Source organism: Saccoglossus kowalevskii, chromosome 10, assembly GCF_978046115.1.
Source record: "Saccoglossus kowalevskii chromosome 10, keSacKowa6.1, whole genome shotgun sequence".
NCBI lineage: Eukaryota > Metazoa > Hemichordata > Enteropneusta > Harrimaniidae > Saccoglossus > Saccoglossus kowalevskii.
In genome coordinates, this window is record NC_140650.1 from 29,214,903 (window position 1) to 29,236,273 (window position 21,371).

Below are 21,371 nucleotides of genomic sequence, written 5' to 3' on the forward strand. Positions count from 1 at the left end.
GCAATTCAATTATAAACTGGATTGGAAAAGGAAGAGAGCCCCAACAAGTGAGTTTGAAGCCTGGAAGGTAGCCTGAAGCTTTTTTCACATTACCATTACCAGCAGCACTTAGTTTAATGGCTGTAGTGTTTCAATGATAAACATTACAAATGTTGTATCAGTTTTACCACAATGACATATTGTAGGTTTTTGTTCTTTAAATGCATCTCCTACCAAGGATTGTTTTCACAACAAAATGACCCTTATTCCATAGAGCATCGGAATGGCAAAACAAATGAAACAGAACATCAGTTGCCTTTTGTTAATCCAAGGCCAGCACCTCTGAACAGCTCCCATGTTTGTATTCTAATGTTAATTCATTATATGTTGTGATGATAATCAAATGGGCTAGCTACTGGCCAAACCAATAACAAACTTGAGCACACAATGATTGGAGCAAAACTATTCAGGGGTAACAGAAAACCCTGGGACCTTTTGCCCTCCCTATAAACACAAGACTGCTTCTATTCACAACAGTGAATGCACGAAGGCAGCATTCCAAAAAGGGCAATGAGACACAGTTCAGTGTAAAACCTCTCGATTACAAAATTTACAGATCTAATCTGACAGTCAAGCAATATATACAAAATTCTTGACTAAAAATTTAGAAATGGGATTCAAATATGAAACAAGTCTCAAACTGAAGGAATCCACAAACTATTTGACAATAACCTTTTATAAATTTAAACACAGGAGAAAAAAGTGATGACTAGAACATTCTACAGCTGACAAACAATCCTGGTGGAAGTTTCAAATTTCCAGACAACTGTACTTTACTGTTTCCCCAATGAACAGGACCACTTCACCTGTTGCTGTGGAGGTGACAGGTAAAAGGTGATGATGACACAACTGCCTTAATTCACTTCCTTTAAAGAGTTTAAGACAGAGTTTATTACATAAAGCGTTTCAATAACTGATTCCCTGTTCTTCCAAAAGTGGTGCCTCAAGTCTGCTCTAATGAAAAGTTAATGGATGATTTGATCTTTGGGTTTGGCTTACTTTATACATTTACATTGGTAAAGTAAAGTAACACAAAACGAATATTATTAATCGTGAATGAACTGAATCAGACAACCATTCACATATCACAATGGTTTTAACTTTCTTCTGTTCGATACTCAATAAATTTGAGCCAATGATGTGTATTATAATCCTCACATCTGAACACGTACAACTACTAGTACAACAGCAATCAGAATAATATCGCTAGTTTGTAAAGTAAACTATATAAAACCGTTGACCTGGAATAAATGAGACATTTTTTTAAGCCGCATGATATTATCAGAGTTTTAAAACCAGTGTTTTGTGTTTGATGCATATAGTTCATTTGCCATAGGAACCAACACATTTTTTTGATATTTTCAGAGTGTTATAGAATCTGATGTGCTTTCATTGCTGAAACTAGGGTCACTGTGGACAACTGAGTAGTTCATGGTCACGTCTAAAAGAATCATATGTAATATATCCCTCGGATTGGACTACTGTTTTTGTATTTTTAGAGGAACAAAACACAAACAATGATGACCGTTAGTTTGATGTATCAACCTATTACAACAGATTAGCTTATTGCAGAGAAAACATAAGACTAATAAATTAGTACAGTAATCAAGTTTGACACATGGAAGCATATGCCAATATTAGTAAAGCATTCCATCATGTTTTATAGATTAGTGGTATCTGCCAATGAACTATGGTCAGCTGAGAACTGTCTTTTCAGACAATGCCATGTCGAGAACAGACAATTAATTAACAATGGAATATTACCAGATCATCATCTCCAGTAAGATGGCTACATAGATGGGAAGGTTGTAGGTGTGTCTACATTTCAATGTTTGAGCAGTTTGAGTAATTTATTGAGCAAAATAAACATCAAGTGTAACTAGATTTATTACATGATGAAGGAAGACACAGCCAATGGTAGATCAGTAATTATATATCATAGATCAACATGTGTTGCTATTAAATGATTACCTCTAAGTAGTAATCAGTAAAGGTAGTTATCTTGCCCCACCCATAAAATCACACCCCTGCAATACAAGTCACATGACATGTAATGCAGTACACTACATTTCAATTCAGCGTTCAAGTTCAATTCAAGTGGAAAAGGGTCAGTTTACATGACAGTTAAATTTTTAAATTTTACAAACTGCATTATGATATCAACAGTAGCATTTGAGGGATAAATGAATTTATGATGAATGAAGTGAAACCCTATTGCTACTTGATACTATAACCAAGTAACTACAAACCAATTAAACCATGCACAGAATTAGCAGGGTATATAATACATGGATAGCCTCAAAACCAAGAAATCTAATCAAATAACTAAACCATGCAAGGTCATATTAAAATGATTAGGCGATTTCTTTTTTCAAATAATGCAATGTGGCCTGCCTGCAACACAGCATTGGAATTCCCATCATTCAGCTGCTCAGATCAGATCAGTCAATATACGGATATAAGAAAGTATCAGCCCCATAAAGTCTGACCTCAAAGAAATCTATAATTTCAATCAATTAGTAAAGTACAATACAACAATCAGGACAATTCTACCTACATGCAATGCAAAAATTTAGAGTGAAACTTGATTCCGGTAACTATCTGATTCAGTTTAATTAACAAGGAAAATGAAATGAACAAGAATGAGTCAAAACAGTTTTGATTACTAATCTGGAAATTTCTAATTGAGGGTTACATTGCAAGATTATATTTCTGTTTTGATATCAGAATGGATATTCTACTGTATCAATAATGATGGCAGTTCCATGCCACAACAATGATCCAATCAACCAAACATTCAGAATTCCTGAGTTCGCACTAATCCAGTGTCTCTTTTCATTTTTACAACATAATCTATTGTAACACAAATACGTGACCAGAGAAAACAGAATAAATAGAAGTAGTATAATGAATGACAAACATAGGCACCATTTTCTAAATTTAAAGTGCCACAAACCTTAAATTTTGCGCATTTTAGGCAGGTTACATCACAAACGACTGTGGTTGTTTACCTGATTGTTAAAAACAAAACATTTTTGAAAAGATGAGCTTTTCATAAACATCCAGATGTTAACTCATGAAGACAATGTTTTCATACATTGTGGATATAACTATAAAATACAAAGGCAGCATATTACAGACTAAATTATATTACTACCACCTGCCATGAATTTATCTCCTGTCTGATGAAAGACTCAGTGAGATAAAAATCATCATATATTTTAGTAGTTTATATTTTAACTTGGATTCACATGAAACTAATAATGTATTTGTTAGTACCAGTACATTACATATTTATGAATTACTTTAAAATTCTAAATAATCCCTGGGTCAACTGATTTAACATATGTTAGTAATTTACAGAATGGTTATCAGCAGCACACACTCACAGGGTTGGCCATGACATTCTGGCGAGGGAGGCATGTGTATAAGTATGGTGCTTATTCACAAGCCTTGGACTCACTAGGTACAAAACAACAAGCTGACAGACACAAAACTAAATAAATTGCACTTTGGCACATTGCATTGCATACATACATAAATAGAACTGAAATTAGATTTATTGAGTTGTGAAGGCCAGTAAAATGAAGCTGTACATAATTCAAGGATATTCAATATTGACCTCTAACACAGGCAAGGTCACTATTACTATGGTTTCCATTCAAAAGCACGTTTTAACAGAATATCAAAATTGTACTTTTTATATACGGTATCCCCCCTGGCTCCGATTATTGTACACAGCCAAAGACACTTTCCAGCACAGAATAAAATGATCATTTTATAATCTGAATATAATCTCTACAATGTATTATATATATATTGGATTTGTCTTTATGGACTAGTATCAACTGTTTACATTATCCTTTAGGGCAAGGTAAAAATTAATAATTACTATACAGCTCAATTGTTTGACCGATGATAGACATGTCATTAATCCAGCATTTCCAAATATGGGCACGAGATGACAAGCTATACACACTTTACCATACTACATATGCTCTTGATGCTTACAGGAGATATATTTCTGTCAACCCACAACCATGTTTTACCAGGTCGCATGGCTGACCTCAATGGAATTCTAGTGCTATATTAAACAATAATAACGAAATGTGTTTAAATTAGAAGTCTGATGGAGCTGTACAATAACAACTGATGAAAGAACAGGCTAGAATATATTTTACATCTACCATTAGAAGACTGAAGCATATGTGCATTATGTGCTTTGTCATTATGTCAAAGCAGTTAAGGAGGGACATGGCTCGCAAGTAAAATGCAGGATATCCGACCTTGTTTCCATGGAAACATGACTTCATGATTTCGTAGCAGATAGCTTTTGGTCTGACTCTGGTGGCCATTTGATTGAAAATTGGTCAATCTTTAAAATCTAGTTAAGGGTATCGGTACCCTAAGTTTTTTCCATGAAGTCTTTAACTTATATTTAACTTATATTTAAGCATATCGCAAACAACTTTCTAAGATGCAATGTGACAAAACTGTCGCATTATGTAGAGGGTGGGGGGGGGGGATCAAAGAAGAGAATTTGGTCATCCATGGCTCTATCAATCTGCACTGCTCAATGAGGCAGTCGCATGACTTTGCTACAAATAAGACAGTCTGGTCCCATTGTATTGTAGAGTGTGGTGTGCGGCAGCTTTAGGTTGCTGCACTAGGTTGAAGATGCCATTCAAGAAAATATAGCACATGTGTCCTCACTGCTATTTTAACAGAGCATACACAGTACATGTATCTCTACTGGAACAAATATGGTATGTGGAAAGTAGAGCATAGTACAAAGAATGGTTGGAATTAGAAAAGAAACTATAAATGGATCCAACAACAAGAGGGGATCAAGGTCAACTGGGACCAATTCCTTGATGGGCTTAAAGTTTAAATTTATTTCCCTGAGGAATCCGACTACAACAATATATTTATTTCAGATGGGATAACCTAAAACATACCCCCCAAGGCCTACAGAACTTTTGTCCACCTCAGCGTATTTACAGAATCAAATCTTTTTTGGGGATTATGATTTTGACATGCATCAGTACCCGAAAAAAAATACTGATAAAGTACATGAAAGGGATACAGTGTAAAAGCAGTCTGGCCCTGGTGTGAAAGTTAAAAGATATTTGTTTTTCATAAAGCTAAAAACAGTAGAGTGAAATAGGAAGCTGGCTAATAAAAGACGGGGTTTCAAGTGTTACTGGGAAAGGCAGTCTTCGATATCAGGACAGTCTTTTGTTATTTATGAGAAACAAGCATATAATTTCAGCTCGGCTGGCCATGCACAAACATCAGAACAATGGGTAAGTATTGTTGGATTTATTGTATTCTTAAATGTTTTGTCAAGTCCAGAGCTCCCCTCGTTGCAGTATAATAAAACAAAGAGTCCAGTCATTCCTCGTATCAACAACAGAGAGCTACCCCTTCAATCCCACCTGCTTCTGTATAGCCTAAACCCTGGTGCTGACATTGGTTCCAATCGATTGGACCTGACCAACAGCTAGACAGCAATTGTAATTCAATAACCCAAGATGAAGAAATCTCCATTTGCCCTGAAACTAAGTGAGAGAAACTAGGCTGGCGTCAGATTCATGACTTGTCTGGATGCAATTTCCCTACGTACCTCAATTATTGCGGGAAATGATTAAGCCCCATTTAGATTTTCCATTAGAGCAAGCATATGGGGATGTAGCTGGCAGCTGCCGATTACTCTACCTCCATATAATGACAAGCTGACCTCAAAATATTTAACACATAATAATGCACTACAAATTCAACATTTTGGGTCAATCAGATTCATCATAAATGTTCCAACCATGTTATATTGAGATAAATTAATATTTGAATATCATTTTAATTTTACAAAAAAAAAAAATTATAATGGAAAATCATAAATCCATAATAAGCAATATTACATTGTAATAACATTGTTTCAGTCATGACCCGAGGCTCTTTTTGTCATGCAGAGACACTCTTCAAATCATTCCTTTTTCTATAATACATCAACGGTTTAGAAAATATAATAACATCTATTACCAGAAGTACCCTTTGTATAAAATAATACCCAATGGGCAAAAGTGGAATGAGATTGCAAAGACTGGCAAGCAAGCAGACACAACCACAGATGACATCTCACCTTTGTAATTCAAACACGAGAGAATATTTTTATACAGACCTGGCAGACTTGCCAACTGAAGAACAAAATTGACGAATACAGATCACACAGACAATCATAAATTATGGATTGAATGTGTACAATTTTATAAAGGTAGTCATTGATCTGCGCATAATAAATCATCAAGTCCAAAACTAACTTGATGTTCAATTATGAATCCGGAAACAGATTAAGGTAGCGAGAAGGGAAATTTTCACTTTTTTCTTGATTTTTCACAAATTGATAAAACGGTTACTTTAGACCTTGATACATCACCCCGGGTTTACAAAAGATCGAAATTGCGAAATAACGTTGCTCAAATTAGTGTTTTAAAACACTAGCAGAAAAGACTACAACTGGCGTTTCGTGGATATTTGCATAATGTTTATCTTTGAAAGGGTTTAAATGATAACATCTTATCTGTATACTCAGTTGTTGACGATTCTGATATAACGGGTGATAAGCTTCCAGTTGCAAACAATGCGTATTTATCTAACGTCCATTGTCAGCATTATTGTCAGTCGAGACTTCGACCGAGAAACATGGTCATACAGTACTCATTTCGCCCAACCTTCCGCTTTTACATCGACCGCTTATCGCTTATTTTCCGACCACGCGGTCTTGTCCGACCGGAAACCGACCGCATTTTAATCACGTTTTGTTTTCGCTCGCTCGCTCGCTCATTGAAAACATTGACCGCTCGCCCAAATACTGATCACTGGCACATGGGTGGTCGAACTGGTGGTTTTGATAGTAAAGTGTGAACATACAACTAGTATTAACTATTATTACATTCTGAACGACACTTCAAATCTAATAGTTGTATTACACTTGTATCGTGAAAGCAACTGAACTGGGACCTCTTGTTACGTGTTTTGGGTGCTTGTTCTAGATGTAATATTTTTTTTAATGAGACAGTTACGTGAAAAAAGCCTAGGTAACTCCTTTTGAGAGAGCAGAGAAACGAGGAAATGTTAGTGATTAATTCCAAAAATAACGATACCGAATCCACATCGATCCACGTCTGGTAAAATTTGACATTGAATTTTTAAAATTAAGTCACGATCATTGAACGAGTTCGGTCTATACCGTATACGTACCATAAAAGTGTTCCCACAACAAATATTTTCGACTAAAACGGCCATATGCCCTGAAAGAATCGAACAGAGCTTGACATGTATGAATAATTTATTGGGCTTAAAAGAAAAACGTGTCAAATTTAGTTATAGCCATAACTTTTTTAGCGCGGAAGTTGCCAACAAATGTAAAAAAAAAATCGTGAATTTCATAGATTCGAATAAAATAAAGCAAGCGATTGATAAGGATGATTATTAATATTTTCCCCGATGCTCTTCGAATTTTTATTTTTTTTATTTCAAGGTAAGAAATGGCTAGTTGAAGTTGCATTGCCTTCAATGCGGTTGTTTCACCGCGAACAACTCTAGCTCTGTTTTTGCATGGTTTAGTTTTGCGATGTAAAATAAAATATATATTAAAATAATAATACTTGTTTAATTATTTGGGGTTTCAGCCCACAAATTACGGACATGATCCCCATGAATTACGGTCAATGTTTGTATTCTCTCGGCTGATTGTCACGGTGTTGATCGACGCTCTTCCTAAACTCAGCCTGAGTATGGAGAAACCAACGGGGATCGACATTCCAAACAAACAATCGAAATTATCAACGAAAGACGAGATTTTTCTAGATATTTACAAACATACTGTCATGACAAACATATGTAAAATTAACAAATACACAAAGAGGTGTAATATTAGGTTTTATTTTAGGCTTAGAAATATTTTCTTTCACTCAGCCCATGAATGTAACTGCCATTTAGATTTACGGTCCTTTAGCATCGGGGGGGGGGGGGGGAACAACAATAGTTATACAAAACACATTGCGAAGACTCAACAATCAGGAAAGAAACCTCAGACAACCATGTCGTACTTGTGTTGAAATACATTTTGTATTTCACGTCAGAATATTGTTTAAAATAAAATATTCAGTCCAGGCCAAATCGAGGTCAAAGGGTCAGGTTGCGTGCATATAATTATAGATAGTTAAAACAAAAAGTATTTGAACTTTTGTCAGCTGTTCAACATCTATAAAAAACAGAAAGACAATTATAAGACAATGTGAACCTCGGAAATTATTCTGTTAGTCCGAATTTTAAATGCGCGCGAGCGAGCAGGTGGGCGGTGATATTTCAGGGTTTGCGCGGTCGAAAATGAAGCGGAAATTGTCTGGTCGAATTCAACAAGCGGTCGCAAAAGCGAGAGAAAAAGGTGATTGGAAAGCGGAAGCGGGCGGGAGGTTGTGCGAAAGGAGTACTGTAACTTTGCACAACTTTCTTTTAAATCGTTTTATTTTCCAAGTCAATATTCTATTTTACTAATACATTTTTTTTCTAACGCAATGGCGAAGAAAAGAAAGAAAGCGTTGACAGACGAGGCAAAGAAAAATCTGCCACTCAGTGTCGCGCTCTGACACAGCAATTTTTTTCAAACATCGGCCATTTTGTTTCACCATGAAAACCGTTTTATTAGATGTCTTATCAGAGACACTTGAAGGATTAGCTTGTTTGTAAACTGTCAGCATGTACAGTGGGACAGTAATGTTTGTCAGAGGATTATCCTTCGTTGTTCGTTTGCATAACAATGGAAAACCCGAACGTTCCTGAGTACGGACTCAAATGCCAGCAGTTTTCTTCATTTTTCACGCTCGAGCTTGAAATTATTCATTATCTGACACTCTTTATGAGTTCTATGATATCAGTGGTTAATATGTTTGGCCATTTTTAGTGTATATTTATAATAATGCAGAAAATCTACAGTGTTTTATTAACCAAAACTGTTTTTCGAGTTTTTCTCGAGTTGAAGTTTTGATCGAGAACGACTCATTGGGACCGCCGTCAAATCAAGTGCGTTCGGACTAGGACATTCAAACTCGCAGTTATCGTTCAAAAGATAATGATGGTGCGAAATATGTCTGGGTTTTTAAAGAAAATGCTTTGTCACAGAATAATAGTCTGTTAAAGGTGCCAAGTATGAAATAATTTAAGGACAAAAAAACAAACCTGAATAGAAATCGGAATAATAGCTCTTTTGATTATCGGAGACGCATTTCAATGGGCTTGATTACGGACAATGCATGACGTAAATTTCACCAGGAAATTCCGCAGTGTGCTCTCGCAATCGCGTACTTAGTCATTTTACAAGGTTCGCCATTTTTGATGTCACGTGATAATTATGTAAACAATGACTGTCCAGTTTGTGCGAACTTGTACCTCTATACTTAGTCTTTTGATATATATAACCTAAATTACTGTTCTGAACGAGACAACAGACAGAGAATGTTTTATTTAAAAACGTCACAAAACCCTTCTCGCTACCTTAAATTGTGCCATGGAATTCATTAAATAAACGTGTTTGTACCAAAAATACACAAACCCAAAATAAATGACCAGCATTATTATATGTGGAGGAAGTAACAAGATAATTATTCCTGGCATACAGCCATGTACATCAAAAAATTATTGCAAGCACTTTCTTTTTTTCCACTCAGTCTGCTAAAAAACAAACAAAAAAGCGCAGTTCTGAAAGGATACGCCTACCGTTTCTACTGTATATTACAAAGGCAAGCACCAATTACGCAAATTACATCATTGTAATGAAAAATAGGCTTGTACATAATAGTCAGAGGTCAAACCAGTCTAGACAGAATTTTCTGGATGAGATATTGTGGAAACAGATAAAAAGCAGATGAGGGTGGCAAAAAGAAACAAGTCAGTAAAATCTACATGCAGCCTAATTATAGGCGTCATATAATCTTCTCATAGCACAAGATTTATCAAAAGGAATCAGTACTGACTGGCTATTATAATGTTGTGGAAAGCAAGGTTATAGCATCAATAAATGTTTTACAGAAGATGTAACATCACTATAGCAACACATCTGAGCTGTCTAATCATAACACAGATACGTTTCCGTGGCATGTGAACTATTCATCCGGCATGTCCATATTCAGACAAAAAAAACTTTTGGTACTCAGCAGGTGATGTGAAAAGGGTTTTGTTTGTTATGCAAGATGAAATATAGTTTGATCCTTCTCTAAAAGGACAATCAATGGAAGTAGTGATGCCTTTGAAAGACAATCGACAGCCTGCATGAGGGTACACAAAACATCGAAGGGTGTGAGAATCTATGTATGCAAGAAGTATGCAAGAAGTGCTGTACAGTTACTTACAATTTTGAGAACTTAATTACCCAATTCTAAATATTGCTGGAAAATTAGACTAAAATCAGTGATGTGGGAGCAGTGCTGATATCATATCGGACTGCTGAAGTTAGCTGTTGCCAAGATTATTCATAATGTTTTTATCCACTCCTGACCTTCAAAACCATGCAAACTAGCCAGACTGCCACATACCAATCAAACTTAAGCACCATTCTGATCATTCTTTTCAATATATCTTTTCAAGTAACCTACTCAGACTGCAGTCTTACAGACACTTCTATCGATGTTCTCAAAGAAATCGCTTTTTACATAACAAATAGGTCAAAATGTGAATGATATAAAGGGATTTTTATCTCAAAACATTCAATGGGTTTGCAATTAGGAGGTCTGTCGCATGAATTTGTCCACAGTGAAATTAGGAAAGGTTGAAGTTTTTTGAGTCAGTAAACAAATGCATAAAAGATTTTGAGTATCCTAAATAGCAACAATAAATCCGTCATGAGTGGAACATGTTATGCTGATGGAAAGTACAGTAGCCCTAGCAGCTGGTCAAAAATAAGTAGTTGCTTAGCAGATAGCCAAGGGTGTACCACAAGGCCACACAACTCAGTATCTGTCCACAAAGCAAATGCACAGGGATTCAGGTCAGGGATAATTTCACAACAAAATGTAAACATACACATTGAAAATAAATAAAGCAAGCTCCCCTTAACCTTGCATAGTCCAAAGTTGATCAGTTTGTAGGAACACATGTCGAAAATATGACTGAGCAATTTACTCTTTGATTCAGAAAAAACTTGTCTTGCCTCTCCTTTCAGATTGATAAATGTGCAACAGAATAGTATACAAGATTGTGGCCTGCATTGTAGAGTTTTATACAGAATATATAAATATGTGCATGCTGTGTATTATGCCATGGCAAGTCAGTGAAAGATCCTTTTGAAATCATGCAGAAGCCTTGAGATACAATACACTAAATAGCTACATACCTTTTTAGCAAATGAGACTGAATGCAAATAAAGCTGAATTTGTTGCAATTTAAATTAGCTAAAAAACAGATAGCAAATCAAACTATTCTAAAATCAAATGTGATGTTCTGTATGCATCTGCTACCCATATAGAAACTGATCTGGAGAGCACTCAACTAAACCATTTGACACAGGAATCCGCGGATAACTTAGCAACATTTTCAAAGATGCAGCTAACAAGGCAATAATTTTTGTCTGACATGAGGGCCTACAATCTGTTAATGTTCAAGCTGCTTCTATGGAAAATATAAGCGAGTACATAAATCTGGTGAAGCTTGACTCCTAACCAGGTGGGGGATTGAGATACCCTGCCAATGCCACAGACTGCAGGATGTTTACATGTGTTGTTCCAAGGACACACTGATAACAGACTGATGATACACATGGAACCATTTGGGAGATATCAGGCACACATAGCACAACAAATGTCAGACAGCCAGTCACAGCAGGGTTGATTGCAGTATGAGGTCAAACAAACTCAATACAGATACAACTGAATTCTGATCTGTATTATTAAAATGCAATTGTGTACAAAATACAAAATGCAGCCAAAAATGTTATACAAGTAGTCTTGTTTTGATTACATTCAGGTGACAAAGACTTTGCCTAAAACAAACCAAGCGCATGGGAGACCATCAGTTGTTCCTTGATTACACGCACAATCAGCTGCCAGGAAAAATTTATACCGAGCAAAACTGAAGAGGTTTTGAGATTCATTTGTATTTAAACAAATTTGGTAAAAACAGAAACAAATGATACATTAATAGACAAAAAAGCTCCAGGTGCCCACCAAGGATTAGGTTATCTCGAATTCTGCTTCCGTAGTCCCTAATATTACAGAAACCTATTTGTTACACAGAATGAAGTTTAAATTCTTCTGCATTTTCTTATTATGACTCACTGCAGTGCAATCCCTGCAGGCACATCAATACTCTGTACAATGTCCGCATCAGGAACTTGCAGACTCTCGCTTGAATTTGGTTCACTTCAACATGTGTTCGGTGACTGACATGTACATACCATAAATTTACTCGGTTGCAAAATATGATGGATACTGTATTTGCTCTATTAGTAGTTTATAAGCTTACAAATAATAGAGCTGTGTCCATGCTCGCATTTTAATGACTCTGCACATAATTAATGCAATTTTTGGCTAACATGTGCCTATATTTGGAGTGCACTAAAATATGTCCACGATTTGATGTCATATGCAAGACAAATGTATCACTTGGCACAGAAACCCACACATGGAATGACTGACAAGATGGATTTAATTAATTTTAGCTGTACAGAGTATAATGTGCCTTTAACATTGTATGCTGCTACACTACAGCAAATATTTACAATCAAATGATATTGCATAGTAAAAAAAACAGGAACCATGCCATGTGCTAATACAAGCATTCCTTTTTAACATGCCAGGAAAATTAGACACTTCTGGCATAATACAAATCCCAAATTATTAAGATGTTAATCAGATGGAAAAAAATGTTTGCTACAGGTGGCAAATTATTCTTTATAAGGTAGGATGATTGAACTACACAACCACACCTATGGCCTAATGAAACAGCCCATTTTTTTTTCACTTTGGGGCAGGAATCTGGCATCAATCTTGTAAAGGAATGACACGACATTGATTGACTACCTTATCAATCAGCCCTACTAAATAATCAGAATAACCATTCTTTGCAGTCTATGCATAAACCTAACATCAATATTCTAGCAATAACGCCTAGCTTTTCAGTACAAAACTTTTCAATGCAGCACAATGAAAAAGAATGTTTATTTTAAGGACCATTTTACAGCAACCCTGGTAATACAAAAGACAGGGCCATGCTAGCAATTTTGAGAGTGAGCTTGTATTGAAAATTCAAGAAACCTACCAGAATTATATTAGAAGACCCAATATTAGGTAGTAATAAATCAGGTATAGATGATAGTTACTTCATTTAAAATCTAAATATTACTTGTCACAATGTACTGAAATGTCAGTCACTCAGATTTATTTTCAAAATCTGAGTATTAAATTATTCATGACTGTCTATTCAGCATGAAAGGTTAACTTCCAAAATGCAATTTCTCATTTACGAGAGTGATTCAAATCTGATGAGGCAACCACAGGGGCCAAATGACAGGCCTCAATACGGCATGGTGCAGAGTGACACTGCCGTCAAAATTAACAAAACAATTGTAAAGGCAAATCACAATTTTAAGTCCTGTACATCAAGAAGCAAGAGGACCAGAATATGCATTTACTCAAAGCCAACTAAAAATCAGACATTCTATTTCACACTTTTACATTGTACATTGCCAGCAAATTTATTGATTTCAAATGCAACTAATTCTTGCATCTAAAAGTGCTTTTAACCCATTACCTAGTGAGTAAATCGGATGGCCTTCCTCAAATGAAATATTCAAAAGTAACCGAAGAGACAGGTACATTGTGAGTTTGACCTTAGGTGGAGAATGGAAATTAGAGGATTAGAAAATCTCATTGGATTGCGATTCAATGAAACAAATTAGTTTGGGGATGACAGGCTTCATTTGTATGCAAAGAATATAGTATCAGAATGTTGAAGTAACAGAATGAATTCTCAGGTCAGTGGGATTTCATTTCATTTCAGAGCCTACTCCCACAATAGATATTGTGGACAAAAATATATAATGTAACTTGTACAGGTAGTGGACAAATACACAAAAAAGAGTAGAAATAAATTCTACAGTTTATTTATTTTTTCTTTACTTTTATTAATAAACTATGTGCTGCAATAAAGGCAGCTGCATTTGTGTTGACCTTGACTAGTCACATAAAATAACATATAGTAACATTGCACTTTTCTAAAACTTTCATTAGTATAAGCAATTGAACTACCTCTGATTTATAATGTTGTGTTTGGTCATCAGTCTACACATTATGTCACTCTATTAACATCTATTACATGTAAAATGTTTGTCCTTTAACGATTATCCATCTAAAACAATAGACAGGTATTAAATCTTGTGTTACCAAGGCCAATCATTGTTAAAACTAAGTCCAGCCATTCAAATTTAACAAGGCCATTAAAAATGGCTATTGAAGGAGACCCATTCAGCCAGATATAAAAAACACACTATGACAGACTTGCACTCGCAAAGGGACAATACCTAACGTAAAAACCAATTCTGACTATCATGAATAAATCAAGAAATTCATTTGCAAGTCACAATGAAAAGGAGCTCTGCAAAAGAAGATGAACTGAACATAATCTCAAAACATGTACAAACTTAGAACAGTCAACTCTGTCGAGCAGTCTTACATTGGTACTAAGTTGACAACCATACATTTAAACAACATTGAACACAAGACGTTTCAATGGTTCAGAATATCTTTCGAAAACTGTCTACTTCTATTCTAAAATAAAAATGTTTTCACACTGATATTAAAAGATGATTGGAATTGCTCACAAAGAATCTTTACCACGAAACTTAGATATAAGAAAAAAACTAGCATGGGGAAACCATTGATAACAGTGTTGTAAACCTTGCTTTTGCCATGGTTACTAAGAGGAGTCATTTCAGGACTCTGAACTGAAGCTTTACTTCACTCAAACAGCGGAATGTTTGTTGTGTTTAGATTAACAGATATCGCCCACAGGCCACTGATCAAGTTTCCTTCTCCCAAGCAGTGTGCCATTTTTCCAGCACACATACCAAAGTATAGTGATTTCCCACTGATCTGGTCAAATGTCAGCAAGTGTAAACTGATTGCGTTCCTCTAATTCACCCTATTTTTCCAGATGTTTTTACTTTCAAACTGGCTAAGAAATCAATTTTTAGTACCAGGACATGGAGTCTAGTGTGCCCTAAGTCTAAATATGTTTTTTTAAAGCAGTACACTAGACAGCTGACACAGTTTGATTATTTAATTTATCAAAGAACTTTTTTTCCATACTATCAACGCATTCCAGGCATAGAAATCACTAAAATTGAGCATATCCTATCCAATAAATAAGATAAAAATCTAATAATATTCTAAACGTAAACTACGTTTATTTTTAGACTCGGAGGGATTTTAAAATTAACATTCCAATCCTTCACTAGTGGGTAAACTACTGATAATTGCTTCTGGGCGATGATTCAGCGCCGAGGTCATTCCCAGCTTTCACCCTTTAGTTCCTTCCGACCTTCAAAATGGGAGACTTCCTGGCCGCTAACAAAATCAGATACTATAAAAAAAAATCGAAGCGGTGACCACAAACGTGTAATAGTATAAGTAACTTAATGTTTTTGACGTTTACATTTTAAATCCTTTAGATATTACCAAGAAACGGGAACACATTTTCCCAGTCTGCGTATGAATTTTGCATGGCTGTGATTTAGTGGTTATTATGAAATATCATATTATTTGTGGTAACTATCAATATTCTTTAACTATCAATAAACTATAAGTTTTATTTTGTTTTATTCTTGACAATCTTTTCTGACCAGCCACTTGCATCAGTCATAATTTTTGATTTCAATAAACACTTAAATTTATTTGCCCATTTCTTCTACAAATACGCCTTTGTTTACAACAAGGGCAGCCTCTGACAATCAAATTAACACAACAACTATGTTTCTCTAATGATCATTCAACACAGGAATGGTAAAACGTGTGAAAACTGAAAAGAAAATTAGCGATATTTCGCCGGCACGATTACTGGCACAGGCGACTAATATTTCGTTGGGACGCGTAATCTCGCTCGATCAAACGAGTCAAAGAAAACCTGCATTCCAACGGTTTATTTGTCAGTAACAGAGATCTTCTCCTACGTGAGAGGGTTGTCGCCAACCAACGAGGGGGAAATCCTGAGTAACCTACCGCTAGATCCTGATTGTCTTGTCCAATGGTCCAGTTATCCACTGCTCGAATCACTCCAGCTCGCCAATCCCACTCACAGATCTTGTTGAGTTTCAGCTTCGACAAGCTACTGACACACAGAAATCGCTTTCCGACAAGTTCCGCACGGTATTCAATACCCATTTTGGCAGTCTATGATAACATTTTCCATGAACCGCCACGAGTTTTTGGGTGAAATTCTGCTGAAATTTATCTTGAAGTTCAATACAACGACTCGCGCTGAACTAGGATCCCAGTGTATGAATATAAATTACTACGTGTGATGTGTCGAGGTCAGAGAAAGGGTCATCGATAACATTTATCTACTTCCGCTTACTAGAGCGTTGGCAAGCAAAGTAGTCCCTAAACTATACCGTTAAAGCACAATGCTGTCGACTAGAACATCAAAATTGTTTTTAAAAATACGTATACTTTTAGGAGGAAATACAATGCTTATCTGAACGATAAAATAAATCAATTAAATATTAGTGGATGACTCTTGCGCTATCAATTTTATTTCTTTCAACATAGACGCTGTCATTAAAATCTTAGAACTATTTTTGAGTAATGTTCTGTGCAATGCGATTATTTCGCGTAGATATTGAATGCCATCTTACATGTAGGAAAAACTTGATGGGGTATATAGATGGGAGGGTAGTTGGCTGAGACCATTTGTTTACGTCACGTGATCCCGACAAGGCCCAATGAATTCAAACAACAAGATGGCGGATCATTAACTGAACAGTTGCAAGGATGTGTTTCCAGATCTTCGTTTTTTCTTCAGTTTTGTCGCTTTTCATGTAACCTTACTGGCCGTTTCCTGTAACCAGCATGGTTTCGTTTATTATTTCTCGCCTCGTTATGTAAGTATGATTTTTATTTTCGCCCTGATCCTCCTCTAAGCTTAACCCGCTGTTGTGTTTTTGACGAGGGCCCCATGAGTTTGAAAATGACGATTGAAGTCATCCATCCTGTTTGTACTTGTTGACCGTCACTGTTGTCTGTCATTCTTTCCGTTCTTAGCTGTGATGACTTCCTGATACCCAGTATCGTTTATTTTTTAATAGAATCAAGTGTTCAACCCCAGACATTTCGGTGAATTTTCTATTTTGAATGTTGAAAATATGCGTTGTTTTCGAAAAAGTACGTGATGAATCAACTCCCTTTTAATAGTGATCGTCCATTTTTGGCGTATCTTTTTTTTAAATTTGTTATTTCAGGCAACTCAGTTATTTAAACTTAATATATACATACTGATTAAAATAATTATTCAACTACTCAAAAAAACTTGAGTGCCAACACACTTTTAGTTACAGAATGTTAAATAACAGGAACATTTTAATATTTTTTGTATTCATAATAATTCATTTAATGTGTTTCTCCTACCACATTGTTGGCTATAATTATTCCCAATGAATTGGACGATGTATTTATTTAATATTACCCATCATGCCTTTTGTTTTGCAATAAATTTGAAGGATAATGAATCAACAATGGTGGGCTATAGGCTGGTCGTCTGACCATGACATAATCATCAATAATTTGTTAGTCAAGCTTCATCTTCAAAAATTCTGCTGAAATATTTATTTTCCTTGAGGTGTCTATCCAATACCTAAAATTGTTTGTGATACTCTTGAATTGTGATTGGAGTAATACAAATAATATGCTGTAAATGTCTGCTCAATTCTTGTATGTCAATATCTAACCATGGATTGTATTACCCCTAAATTTCAGCTCTATAGAATTGTTACTTTCAGACCCCTTGTGGTCACATCTGTCTCAACCCTAGGTCTGTGGAAGTAAATTCATTATTTTTGGCTCAAGGAGATTGAAATCATTCCAATCCTTGTGTTTTTAAATAACAACATAGTTGTCAGAGTGCTACATGTACCTTCTAAATCACATGTTTTCTGGTTCCCTGTATGAAGTTTCAGTAAGTGTGACATGATCTCGTCTCTAAGATGACATGTGTTGTGTGGCTCACTCATCGGTCTCAAGAAAATAACACCATACCCTTGTAAAAATATTTTTATAAACATTCAAGTCTCCTTTAGAAAAATAAAGTTTGCTGCATCTGGTGCTTCAGTAATGTCAGTATTGATGTGGCTTCTAGTTTAGTTCATCTTGCATCAAGAACATGGAGAATTTATTTTCTGTGAAAATGTAAGGATGTAAGGCTGGTAGTTTTCCATTCTGAGATACTGGAATGCCTGTCATTTTTTTTAATCAAAAGTCATCACAGAAATAAGAGTTACAGAAAGGGTGTTTTAACCAGAACAGAGCAAATTGTTGATTTACATCCCAATCCCAGTCAATTCAAGACATTTTTGTGCTGTGTACATTGATTACGCTTATGACAACTACTCAGAAAGTGTTTCTTTTTTAAACCTGTGGTAAACTGAGGCATTTTCGAGTATGAAATTGTTAGATAAGTATTCAGGAGAGCAGTGGAGAAGTACATGTAACCCTGTGAGTGCTGACCCTAAAGTGGTGAACAGTATGCAGGAGAAAAATTCTTCTTGAAAATCCATGTCGCACTTGCTCATGTATTTGTTTCACGGTTCAATTCAAAATAGTTTAAATACGAATCAACTCAAGCATTTCAGCTATTCCTGAACCTCATCACGGTCGTGTGTGGATAGTGTTAATGTAAACGTGGTCATGTGACATTGATGCACATTTTCTTTTACAAATTGAATTCAAAATGGCCAATTTGCAGTTGTTAGTACATATATTAATTGACATGTATTCGTTTAAAGTTCTGACCTGTATCTTTTGTAGGACTAGATTCAATTAAGCTTTCAAGATTTGAGAGAGCCTTTAATCTGCCACATGTTTTGAATGTTTGCAATCACCTTTTGTTACTCAGTATGCATTATGAGAAATATGTACACATACACTACTGTATGAACTTACAAATGCAGGGGGACTATGTTTCAACATTGTTTTTGTCGTTGTTGTTGACTTGATAAAGCATATCAACCGTAAATGCATCAACTTCTATCAGTCATAGAGAATTTTCCTGGAAATAGATAAATGTCTCAATTTAATAGTAGATAACAGTGTTTTACAAGTTGAGATGTTTCCTGTTTAAAGGTTTGAGGCCAAATAATGGCTTATCCACAGATACAGGCTGTGTTATTCGGGTAACCATTAACTTGCATGGTATGCAAATAGGTGGAAATGCTGGCTATTTTGGTTTACATATTACCTTCGAACTTTGAACATTTCCCCCTATGTGTATTTATTTGGTACCAAAAAGCTCAATATTATGTATACTGAAAAAAAAATGGCAAAAATGTCAAAAACATGGCCATACAAATAATTTAATTCTGATGACAATGAATAAGGTTTTCCATCTCATTTTAATGCTCGTAGATGACCTACTAAATATGTTGTTGGCATCATATTCAGTAATCAGTTATGCGTTGCATCCCATCTGTTGCTTGACTAGCCCCATTGTTAATTGTAGAGCAAGCGTAATAAATGTATACCAGTGGTTACGTGTACAATTTTGTAGTTTTTTTAGTATTTTAATTAAATTTTGAGAATGTTATTACAGCACATGTGTGGGAAAAACATTGATCACAGCGGTCTAGCGGTCCTTGGTGTAATAATGTAACTAATCAAAAGCATTCCTAGCAGCCCAGCAAAAAAAGCCTGTAGAATGCAAAGTGATGAGAAACATGAGATGCCAGTATATTTTAAGAATAAAAAATAAATTGATGATTTCTATGATATGGATTCTAAAAAGTGGATGAACATTTTTTTTTATTGAATTCTCATAATGGGATATCTCGCTTTGGCAGCCATTTTGATTCGCAAAATTGACATTATTTAGACTCATGCTAAAATTTCAAAACTTAGTTCCAAACCCCTACAAATTTTGAAATGTTTTTGGTATTGGATGGTAGGCTCGTAAAGCCTTGGGTGAAATCTTGTTAGCTTTTAGCATAAATTCGAATTTGTGGTAGTTCTCATCAGGCCAGTAAGGAGAAATGTTCGGTATGAATAAACTCACTAGTTTGATAACAATTTGTGTCAGAATATTGGTTTTCGTTCACATCGCATTACAACTATAAACATCCTGTGAAATAAAATACAAAAGTTGAAGCAGTAATCATGAGTGTTTATGATATGTTTTTCCCTATTAAAAAGTAGCTGCTACATTGGTGTTCCAAAGTCATGCCCTCAGGATCACATGCCGATTGTTGGGACTGTCGATTACAAAATATTTACTTGCCAGTGACATCTAGAATGCTGCAATGTGTACCAAATTACTGAAGTCACACCGCATTCTATGAGTTAGGTGTTCTCAGTGACTACTCAAGTGAGTGTAACATGCAAAACTACAGTTGTGATCAGATCACTGCCTCACTGATTTTATGTTGCTTGGGGTGTTAAAACCCATAGACTAATTAATATTATATCATTGATTAAACAAACAAAACAAAATTCTTTCATTTTTATAAATTTTGCAATTCAAAATGGAATGAATTCTATTGTCAATAGAGTGACATTGGAACAGTCTTCAATGACGTCAATATGCTCTGCTAGGTGATTGGCTGGTTTAATTCAACTACCATTGAAATCTATAAATATTTAGAATAAAAGGAGGGAATGGATTTGTCTTGTCAAGAATATTTTTCAGATGTTTCTCAAAATTAGCCAACTGGCGGCCAATTTGTTCATCAAAAATACTTATTTTTGTTCATTTTTGCCTATTATTTTGACAATACAATTATCAAGTTTATTCTGATTTGATATAGAGGAAGTATATTATTTCACGAAGATGCAAGTTGATTTTTGTCAAGATTCAGGATGGTTGACGAGTGGCCAAAAAACTGCAAATTTTGTTCTTTTTTGCAGATTTTGGCTTATACCAATTATATCCAAACCGTTCAATAAAAGGCTGGCAGCCATTTTTTTTTAAAAATGCACATGCTTAGGCGGAGGTTTTATATTAGGAGCCTGATGTATGTCCTGTTTGTTTTTGCATTTTGACGCAAAATGATTGACTGGCGGCCATTTTGAAGTAATTTCACAGAC

The 21,371-nt window shown here is 35.4% G+C and overlaps 2 protein-coding genes across 2 annotated transcripts in view; one reads left to right on the top strand and one right to left on the bottom strand.

Annotated features, from left to right (window-relative positions):
• The window catches only part of LOC100378099 (jumonji domain-containing protein 1C-like), an 83,438-nt gene extending 66,856 nt beyond the window's left edge, over positions 1–16,582 (bottom strand). Inside the window, exon 1 of the mRNA XM_006825878.3 lies at positions 16,305–16,582. Coding sequence (XP_006825941.1) covers positions 16,305–16,466 — 162 coding nt within the window. The 5' untranslated portion in view covers positions 16,467–16,582. The remainder of the gene's footprint in view (positions 1–16,304) is intronic.
• Positions 16,583–17,000: 418 nt separating this feature from the next.
• Positions 17,001–21,371, top strand: part of LOC100378250 (receptor expression-enhancing protein 1-like) — a 42,995-nt gene continuing 38,624 nt past the window's right edge. Inside the window, exon 1 of the mRNA XM_006825879.3 lies at positions 17,001–17,185. Within this exon, the coding sequence (XP_006825942.1) occupies positions 17,154–17,185 (32 nt within the window). The 5' untranslated portion in view covers positions 17,001–17,153. The remainder of the gene's footprint in view (positions 17,186–21,371) is intronic.